Source organism: Gossypium hirsutum, chromosome A11 (genome assembly GCF_007990345.1).
Source record: "Gossypium hirsutum isolate 1008001.06 chromosome A11, Gossypium_hirsutum_v2.1, whole genome shotgun sequence".
NCBI classification, from domain to species: Eukaryota; Viridiplantae; Streptophyta; class Magnoliopsida; order Malvales; family Malvaceae; genus Gossypium; species Gossypium hirsutum.
The window spans coordinates 111780795-111791731 of NC_053434.1; the positions used below are offsets into that span (position 1 = coordinate 111780795).

Genomic DNA, 10937 nt, shown 5'->3' on the forward strand with positions numbered 1-10937 from the left:
ACACAGTACCATGTAAGTAAAGTGTCCATAGATAGAGAGAGAAAGGGTTAAAAATTCAGTGGAATCATATACATGACTATAAAACCAGTTTCTTAGACAAATATACATAACAAGGAAAATTAGTCTTCCAGTTCCTCAGCTGTGATATTTTCTTCTTCAGGAACCAACAGAACATCCAAGGTTTTAGCATTGTCAATGCAAGTTTGTTGTCAGTTATCACTGTAGTCTTCTGTTCAGCCACCTCTCTCCAAAGAATCACACACGAAACAGCTGTTGGCGTGTGCACATATATTATATTTTGTATTTTCATCGGTGCGAGCCGAAACATTAGCTAAATGCAGCTTTGGAGGATCGAAGATTACTTCGAACCACTCATGGGTCAAAACCAATCAACATTTTTGGTGGAAGTTTTCGGTTGCTTCTTCGGCTTTTGGTACCTATTATTTTCGAACTTGGCTTTAACTATAAGAGAATAAAGCAAGTCTGCTTCTGCTGAAATGTCGAAAGGCACGTTCAAGATGCTACATAATACAAAACCATAAATCATACTCTTGCATTAGTGAAAAACCAATAATAAATGTTTAATGCAACTAAAGGATTACTTGATCCAGAAGCAACAGGTCTATCTAGTTTTCAAAAATCATTGAACGTTAGAGGAAATAAAATTGAGCTGCTAATCAGATCAAAGCCACGAGACATACAAGGTCTGGTATTAGGATTGGCAGGTAATTATAGATTATAGCCTTTTACACTCTTAACAAGGTAGCAATGAGAATTTATTGGAGGATATTAGAGATGCATACCTATCAAGTAACTCCTCCAGAATGATTCTTTGTGAAGGGGTCACAAAATGGATGCAATTTCTCGGACACTGACCAACTGCAAGCTGAACTCGATAATCTTCACCATGTCCTGATTAAATTAAACAGATAATAACTTTAAACTCCACCGAAAATGAAAAAGAAACTGAAAAAGTTCCTGACTAATATTCTCTCAGCTTCTTTTCTTATATGTTATGAAACTACCATATTATCCATCCCTTCCAGTACTAGAAAGGGGACTACAACACAAGTTAATATGAGAACCTGTTGGTGAATATACGAACCTTGAGAAGTTGCACGTGCTGTTCCAGTCGAAGGATCGTAGGAGAATGCATGAGGGGCTCTCTTTACACATGAATATGGGCAACCTACGGATGTTTTCAGAACAATGTTTCTAAGAGGACAGAATAAATACTTATCACGTTATGTTTTATGTAAAATAACTAGCAATATGCTTAGCTTGGACAAGGTTCTGCCATAATTAAACCAACTTGAACTCTCATTAATTACCTTTGCCAACGCAGAGAACTTCGTTAACAAAAACATCAAATGCTTCACTTTCGGGGCTGTCGAAGGGATCTAAGCATTCCCTAAACAATGCAAAAATCCAACAGTTAACATTGCAACCCAATAATGCCCCCATAAAATAACAAAACAGAGAAATGAAAGAGCAATAGATAAAAGAACTTTTTACTACAGTCAACACATCCAAGAATGTCAAACATCAAGCAAAATATACCAAATCTTTCAAAATTAGCAAAAAAAATAGTTTCTGAACTCTTTATAGAGAAAAAAGAAAGTTAGAAAATCACCTCTCAATGATCTCGGATCGGCTGTAATCGGATAACATCTGTAGGGCATAAGAATCGAAAATTTATCACTAAATTTCTTATAGCAAAAAAAATATCAAAATGAACGAACTGGAAACCCCAAATCATTTAAACCTTATAATTCAGAAATTATAAGAATATTTTACAGTAAGTAATGGAAATATATTACATTATAACCCACATAAGTTGGAGTCCAATAGAATGGAAATTAAATGATAAGTTAATTGGGGAAAAAAAAAACTAAAACTAAAAACCTCATAGGCCTCGATTACACAGCGGATCATAGTATCAGAATCTCCTCCATCTTTGTTGACATCAGGATGATACTGCTTAACCTTTTTTTCCAAAAAAAAAAACCATAATTAATTGCCAAAATAAAGCAAAACAACTGATTATTTATAACTTGCAGATAAAGTTTGAATTTAAAACAGACAAAAGTCTAATTTTATTATTACTTTGGCGCGGAAAGCAGCTTTGAGCTCGGCGGCAGAGCAGTTAGGATCAACGCCGAGGACGGCGTAAGCGGAGGAACTAGAGAGAATCGGAGGAAGAGGATCTTCTCCGGTTCTACCTCTGGAATTAACTGTCAGCCGGGAAGAGAAACGACGACCTGGGGCTCTTACCGTAAGTTTAGAGAAAATTTGGCCGTTGAAATCTAAACCGGTTGCCGGAAGTGGCAGAACTGGAGAGACTGAACTGTACAGACACAATAATTTCATTCTTTCTCTCTCTGGATTTTGATTTTCAGTTGGTGGTCGGTAATATATCTCTTTTTTGTTCTTTCTTTTCGGGTTAATTAACCAAATGTACACAAACTATCTTCCAAATTCTAGATTGGTCTCTGAACTTTATTACACTAAATGAATCCTCATAATATCAGTATTCTATCAATTAGGTCCTTTTGTCAGTTTGGCCGCAATTTAAGAGTTAAATGCTAATTTCAGTCTAGGTTAAAATATGCGATAGATCTCTATACTCTTAATAAATTTGAAATTTAGTCTTTTTGTTTTTAATCCCATGAATTTAGTCTCTTTACTTTTCATATTCAAAATTCAGGTCTAATTGTTAACACCGTTAATTTTTTTTGTTAAATTTGTTGATATGAAATTGTGAAATAAAAACTCCCTTAGTAGCAATATTACTACAAAATGATATTATAATGAACTTGAATTTAACAAAAATATTTTTAATAGTATTAACAGTTGAAATTGAAAATTGAAATATGAAAAATAGAGAGACTAAAAGTATAAAGATTAAATTTTAAATTTACGAAGAGTAGAAGGACTTGTGACATATTTTAACTTTGAATCTAATATAGAGTATGTTTAAAACTTATGGATCATTTGAAGGAAAAACTTAGATCTAGCATGTTAAAAATATATATATATATATAGTGAGCTGTTTCTTTTTTTAAAACATATAAGATTCAAGTTATTCATGCAGTAAATATAATCGTGTTTACAATTTAATTCAGGTGTTTAAACATATTTTACATCATATTTAGGAAAACATTTAATGTTCAAGCAAAGTACATACACTGATAACTGAAATGTCTTGTTCGACTAAACCATTTAAAATTTTAATTGAATCCTCAATTAATTTAATCAAAATAACCAACATAATGGAAACTCAACTTTTGCTCACCCCTAGCAGGTTCAAAGGAATTTCTTTTTAACATATTTAAACTATCATAAATATGATCATTCATGTATGTATGTATGTATGTATGTATGCATGTATATCATATTATATTATTTTATTTTAATAATGTTTAAGATAAAATATATTTTTGTGAACTTTAACACGTTAATAAATAATATTTAATATACCACTCAAAACATTCATAGATGTCAGCACTCGACTCTATGGAGATTATTACTTTACATTCAGATATCACAACCATTTTCATACATATAAACAAATGGGAGATTTAGCAAACAAAAGGGACATTCTGCACTACTCCCTAAACCTCCATTGAAGCTTGTTTCACAAATAAAAACCGAAAATAACAGAATTACCCGAATTCTAAACTGTATGAACAAGTTCAATAACCTAATCACAGAGAACAAGGTCAAATAACAGTGGGCACTTCAGATTGGTAGTTCCAGCCTTCAAGTGTTACTCTTGGGGTGACGCCTTGAGGGACCTTGAATGACATCTTAATCGACATCTCCTCACCAGGAACTAGTGAAAAATAGTTATCCGAGTAATGGACTGGGAGTATTCTAGTGTCGTCTCCTCCCTTGTTATCTGTCTTCAAAGCATGAACGGAAAATTTAAGGAAGAACGCAACTCCAACATCAGATCCCTTTATCTCTGAAATCTTCGAGCCATCAGTTTCCCTGGGAAATTGTCTGTAAAGTCTCTGAAATAAACCAGCCTTCTGTTTCTCTTCAGTTTTGTTATGAACAGGTTCAAGAGAAGCCATATCGAATTCACCATCTTCATGTCTGTTAGCAAAATTGTTGTTGTAGGTTAAAATTTTGGGATCAGGCTTCTCGGATTTGTTTTGTACGTTCATTTCAATTTCATAAGATGAGTCCTTGTGAGATGTCTTTGATGTTATCTGAAGAGGAATTCGCTTGTTCCGGTATGGTTCCAGCAGCTTGTAATCTCCACCAGGAAGATACAGCCAGTAAAAGTTTCGGGATATAATGCTATTATTTGACATGTTGTAGAGTTTGAGAAGCAGAAAGTACACTGGCTTTGGGTTTTCGGACTTTGGATAGTTCAACTCACTAATTGACATTACTTTCTTCGGTGGCAAGGAAAGCTTATCGAAAACATTATAACTCGGACAAGCACCTTCAAGATCCCACACTGATGCTTCTACGGCAACATTCGACAATTCCTCTGATGTAGTGTTTACAACCTGCTCATGAAATGTTGATTGCACAATAAGCCAACACTCGAATCATTAAGCAATGTTTGAAATGAGTAGTTAAAGAGAGGATACCGAGAGAGACAATAGGGAAAATAAGAATGCAACTAAAAATCTAGAAAATCATTAGTACAGCACTTACCTCTATAAAATATGTGGCAAGATTTAGCTGAATATGAATTGGCTCTGCAGCGCAGCGACAACCATAAAAACCTGCTGTCTGGTCTAGGAGGTAATCATAAAACTGACCTCGAAGACCAGACCATGGATTCTGTGTCTTCCAAATCAAAACCCCAGTGTATTTGCTCCACATTCGGGAATTCCATCCCTCTAATAGAGCTCTATACTGGACGTAGTTAACGAGTTGAGCCTGAGATGATCATTTAAAGAAGTTAGTATATAGAAAATAGAAGGGAGAACCTCAAATGCATTCCACGTGAAAGAAAAAAAATCCAAGTAATACCTTCAAGCAAAAATCATCCAGATCTTTTGGGATCCCATACAGTTCTATCCGGTCATGAACCTTTCCTGGTTTCGAATACGGAATGTATTTATGGTATTCCCAAATGGGATTTGGAACTTCTTCGGTGTAACCATTGGTAAGCTTCTTAAACAATGGAATTTGCCACCCCTTTGGAGGCATGGTTGCTCTGATAGTAGCTGAAACTGGCATTCCTACAGAACCAACCTCGGGGTTAAAACCATAATTGTAAAAGTTATCCTTAAAGAAGTCTTCAGGATTTTGGATTTCATAGGGGCCATCAGTGAAGTCTCCCTTTCCATTAGCAAAGCCATCCCACATGGATCCTTGGATGTAAACACGTGTGCCATCCAGATATTGGCTAGGGTCCTCTTCTTCAATGGACAATGCATTTCCACTGTGGCTCTCAAACAATGGATGTAGTTTCAGGTCATTCTTTAAAGCTGTGTTGATGTCATCTGGTGGAACTTGCTCATTTCCACCAACCCAAAGAGTGAGACTAGGATGATTCCTTAAAAGCTTGACTGTATCTCTGGCACATAGCATAAAAAGATCATGGTCAAGTGGGCCATCAGGATTTGATACTGGGATACCTCTTCCATCAACATCACCCGTAATCCAAAACTCCTGCCATACCTGCAAAATTTAGAAGTGTTATTTCCACTTTCCAGGTTAATCATGTGCACAGAACATCTGGACAATAACATGCATGATGAAGAAAGGGAAGTACACAAAAGCTGAAAGGAGCTGTACTGCCCAAACAGACTGCAATTACTTTGTTTACTTCCTATAAGGAGAACTTTAATTTGCATCCAAGCAGCTCGTCCCTTCCAAAATTTCCTATATCCTTTCTTCACCCTCATAATATTGTATTTCATTCTCTCATCCTTACTTCCTATCTTACAAGTTTATACTTTTCCTCTCAAGTAGATATATATTCACAAAACTACATGCACAAGAGTGCTTAAAAGCATCCCATAAAACAAGAAGAAACACACACACACACATAGAGAGAGAAAGAGATCTTACCAGCAGACCATAAACATCACAATAATGATAAAAATCAGGCCTCTCAGCCAACCCACCTCCCCAACAACGAATCATGTTCAGATTCATATCTGCATGAAATTTTATGTCTGTTTTGTAACGCTCCTTAGAAAGGCGTAGCAAACAGTCTGACAATATCCAGTTACCACCACGGATAAAAATAGGCTGCCCATTTACCTTGAACAATCTGTCAAAAGATGTGCAGAAATGAAACGTATTATCATTATTCTAGGTGCCATTCTCTAGTATTGATGAAACTTCATTCCTGAAGCATACCTCCCTCCAGTAGCACTATCTATGTGAGACTCGATCTTGCGAAAACCAAATAGATGGCCCCACGTATCAGACTCTCCATATCCCTTGACATCAACAGTAATACTGACATTATACAGGGATTGCTTTCCCAAGCCATTTGGCCACCATAAATTGGGCTTGTAGAAGGAAAGCTGCAATTTTTATCATAAGCATTTGAACAAGTGTTATAAGTAAATGAAACGAAGCTTGCAGCAAATGAATGCTTTGTACCCACAACTACATATATCTAATCTCAGATCACCAAGAAAGAGAGAATACTATTGCAGAAGATCAGCACTAGTTCCCTCTAGATGATAACCGAATTTGTTCTTAATAAAAAAAAAAAAAGGATGGTTGAATTTTCTCCAAAAATGAGATGCAATTCTGTCAAATCTTGCTTCATATTCTTTCAAATGTGTCCCTACGCTCTATATCAAAATGCAAAGAGCCACAAAAACTAAAAAACAATGAAGAAAAAGAACAGTTCATCTAAGACAAAGAACTACTTTTGATGCAAAGAAGAAAGCTACAAACACATCAAAAAGCAATGAGAAAGATACCATCACTGACCTTAGGAAATGTATACTGGATACGTGCTCCTGGAGGAACTGAAACATGTTGAGTCTGAAGATACTCAATTAAGCAAACACTTCCTTCAAGTTCTGTTGCTACTTGGATATTCAAGGAACAGTCAGCAACCCAAGCACTTCTGTTTTCCAATTCAGTTGTTGCATGCAAGTATGCCCTTGTGTATTGGTCAAAAAATGATGAAACCAAGTGCGGATCAATTATATTTACCGGCTGCATCCAAAGAAAATGCATCAAAAAACGGCATTCAGATCATTACCAAGTATCATAAAACAGTGATAGTGGAGAAATAAGAGCAACACCAACTAACTACCGATATGTAGGTTTAACAGAACTGAACCATTACATAGCTGCAAACAAAGGTACTTACAACAAACCATTAGAAATCAGATGGAAAAGTCAACAAAAACCAGGTAGGAAGGATCAAAAGCAAGAAAAAGGAAATGATATATAAAAAATGTAGAAAGATGAGTGGTATAGAACCTTAGGTTTGTGGCATTGTATAGTATGATATGTGCTCAACTCTATTAAGAGATAAACAGATAACGTTGATTAAATCAAGAAGTTCAAGTCTTGTGCTTGAATCTTACCCCAGTAACAGATATTGATACTTCATCCCAAATACCAGTGTTCCTATCCCTGATACAAGTGGAGGCCAGATGTTTTAGATATGATGTTTTTGTTTCTTGAGAAAACAAGGGTGGACACTAGTTAGTAGTTGAAAAACCTTTAAACAGATACATTCTTAGAAAAGTCCAACCAAAAAAATGTACAAAATTACACTGATTTATCTCCTTAGGCTTTAAAAATGCATATTTTTCTCCCAGTACAACAAAGATTTTGCTTCACTGCACTATAATCTATCGTTCTTTCTAATAAAACTGTAGAAGTAAAACCGACCAGAGGATAGCCATTCATAACTTCACTATAATATTTTGCTCACAAGAATTTCATGTGACCTTTATCTTTATGCATTTGATCCTCTGCAGCTCTGTTCCGTGTGTCTCAAATAAAAAAGTTTCAGACAACTATAATGGTCTCTTTCAAATCCATTTTAACTAACAGACAATCTTTAGCTCATAATCCAGTCTACCCAAAATAACAATAGAAATAAGTACAGTCCCTTCCCTAGGGAGATTTCCAAAGTGCAAAACGAAGGGATTCTAGGGTACAAATTGCAATAGCAATAGGCGCTTATACATGCAAGGAAAACTGCACTCATGGCAACAAGAATCGCACATATAAAAAATCTAAATATAAAGAGTCAAAGAACATATAAGAAATGCACTTTATTTTTGGCAATGGCATAATGAAGAGACAAAAATACAGTTACTGTACACTTTACAAGTCAAATTACTCATTCAAAAATCTAATATCAGCATAGAATCAGTAAAACCAAAACAGAACCTTTTAGTTTCAAAAGTTAAGAAAATTCACCTCACTGGAGCTATCCAATCCCAACCCTCAACATATTGTGTGGCAACATCTTTTCCAATCTAATAGGGCAAAAAGGTGTTAGCCATTAGGCTGCGGTTTTTACTTATTCCTTAAATACCTAAAATTTAACCTTAAACATTTCAAGAGATCAAGCAAATGAATGAACTTCTTTTGGACAAAGATGTATACCTCATGATCCCCACCTTGCCCACCCTCAGGGGGAATTCTCCCTGGATGGTCTGGTGGGTGAACAAGAACAGCCAGCAAGTTTTCACCATCAGGATTTAGGATATCAGTTACTTCAAGGGAATGTCGTCGAAACATCCCTTTCGGGAGAACCATTTTGTGGCCATTTAAGTACACCTCTGCAGAGTAATTGATTGCACGAAAATTCAGATCTAAATGCTGAGCTCCTGACTGCAAAATACAAAGTGATTTCAGTCAGTGGAATACCAACAAAAAGAAAATCAGGGTATCAGTTAGTTGGTCAAAAGGTTTGCAACATTTAGTGCATACAATAGTGATTACATTAAAAATCTTTTGGGAATACAAACCCAACAAAAGTTTTATTGTTATCAAGTTGTATTTGATCTCCCAGTAAGGTTCCATGTCAAAACATTGCATACCAGCGTACACTGGAATTTTGTGAAAAACCAGAACGTGTAGTATTCCCTTCCAGAATCAGCTATATCAATGATCATCTCATTCTCCAAACCATAGAAAGGATCAGCGACAACTTTGTTCTTTACTAGAGTCGCCAGAACACTGTAAATAAAGCACATAATCCAGAGCATAACAATGAGAAATGACATACTAGTTCCAGCAAAATAACTGAACTAATGCAAAGGATACTATATTCATCATGACAAGCAAACCAATCATCTTGCAACTATAGGTCCCTACAAGAAAATGTAAAATCACTAATTCTTTCGATAATTAAGCTAAAACCCAACATTTTTAGTCCAATGTTTGGATTATTAAGAATCTTAAAGCACAATGATCCTGAAAACAAAGACTCTACATATATGAACAAAATCAGAACAAATGTGATGCTAAATATATGCAAAAGTAACTAATTTTTTTCTTGTGTACAAATACGAAATCAGAGTAAATTAATGACAACATATGTAAAAGTGAAAAGCTTTATTACGTTCCGGGAACGACAGCTTCCATCCAAGGAGAGTTTGGGCCAGTCGGAGGATGGGTAGTTGTGAGCTGAGATCCAGTGAGTTCAACCTCGGTGGATCTCGCAGCTAGCCATCCCGATTCAAGCAGAGCTTTTCCTATCTCCGCCATTGCTGAGTTTTCAACTCGTATGCTCCCAATTCAGTCTGTTCGGACTGAATTAACTCATAACAGAAGCGAGAAGATTTTGATGAGTTATGTATTTTTCTTCTTCGCGAAGCTCACGAAAGTAACCACGTGGAAAGTAAGACATAAATTTAACCCCCAAAAAAATACGGAGATAGCATAAAATTAAGAGTAAACTACTTAATCAGTCTTCCAACTTTCGGTGTGTTTCTGTTTTGGTCACCTAATTATTAAAATTTTCAATTTAATCACTAAACTTTTTAAATTGATTTTTTAGTCACTCTGATGTTAAATATTTAGTGATTAAATTAAAATTTTTAATAATTGGGTGATCAAAACAGAACCAAGCTGAAAGTTGGGTGACTAATTTGGTAGTTTATCCTTAGATTAATTATGAGACTAAAATTAACAATGGCGTGCATATTTGAATGGTTAAACTATACTCAAGATCACTAAACTCTTAATAAGTTTACGTTTCGGTCACTTAACTTTTAACAGTTAAAAAATGATAACTGAATTTTAAAACATTACCATTTAAGTCACTGAATTTAAAAACATTATCATTTAAGTCACTGAATTATTAAAATCATAAGTGTATAACATTCTAGATTTAAAGTTTTTTTTTCTTTCTACTTTGATAGCTAAATCTTGTGGGGCCATGTTAGATAGATTTTATTAATCGTTTCACTCCAATGGCATTATTGGTGTTAAAAAAATTTACAAATATGTGTATCTTATTAAAAAGTGCCATGTGAGACGTCTATCCAATTAGAAAGAAACATGTGGCATGCATGAGGATAGAAATTAATATTTATAGTCGAATGTTTTAAAATAAAATTTTAGAAAATGATAAAATATATAATATAAGTTAAAAACTGTAAAAATATAAAAAAATGAGAAAATAGTTATTTGTTTAGAAAATTACAAAAAGTATCTAAAATAAAAAATATAAATTCTTGAAAATTCAGAAAATTAAAAAAATATAAAAATGTGAAATTATATATAAATTCGATCAATGTTGGTCAACAATAGAGATGCTCATGGGTTGGGCAGGGTCTAACCAAAATTTTAGGCTCGGGCCTGGCCTAGGCAAAAAATAGGCTTAAAATTTTGCTCAAGTCCAATCCAGATAAAAAAGTTAAAACCTAGGCCCGTATTAATTTTTTATATAATTTTTTTAAATAAATATTTCCTAACAAATTAAAAATAAATTTAAATAACACTAAAATATGTGTAAATTAACAAGT

At 34.6% G+C, this 10937-nt stretch overlaps 2 protein-coding genes across 3 annotated transcripts; both read right to left on the bottom strand.

Annotated features, from left to right (window-relative positions):
* Positions 1-13: 13 nt before the first annotated feature.
* LOC107887388 (uncharacterized) lies at positions 14-2465 on the bottom strand. The gene is made up of 7 exons (XM_016811606.2): positions 2107-2465; positions 1906-1986; positions 1634-1671; positions 1332-1411; positions 1106-1189; positions 804-912; positions 14-521 (listed from the first exon to the last, which is right to left on the bottom strand). Exons 1-7 carry the CDS (start codon positions 2368-2370, stop codon positions 380-382), a joined length of 798 nt encoding a protein of 265 aa, XP_016667095.1. The 5' UTR covers positions 2371-2465; the 3' UTR covers positions 14-379.
* A 1052-nt stretch (positions 2466-3517) lies between these two features.
* Positions 3518-9796, bottom strand: LOC107887393 (mannosylglycoprotein endo-beta-mannosidase). 2 transcript variants are annotated; one of them, XM_016811620.2, is made up of 11 exons: positions 9530-9796; positions 9006-9144; positions 8569-8796; positions 8380-8438; positions 7533-7581; positions 6925-7155; positions 6337-6506; positions 6043-6247; positions 4996-5649; positions 4675-4902; positions 3518-4523 (listed from the first exon to the last, which is right to left on the bottom strand). In XM_016811620.2, exons 1-11 carry the CDS (start codon positions 9673-9675, stop codon positions 3723-3725), a joined length of 2910 nt encoding a protein of 969 aa, XP_016667109.1. In that variant the 5' UTR covers positions 9676-9796; the 3' UTR covers positions 3518-3722. The 2 variants fall into 2 exon arrangements, with proteins under 2 accessions (XP_016667109.1, XP_016667118.1); XM_016811629.2 differs by lacking the exon at positions 9530-9796 and having other exon boundaries at positions 8934-9048.
* Positions 9797-10937: the final 1141 nt, after the last annotated feature.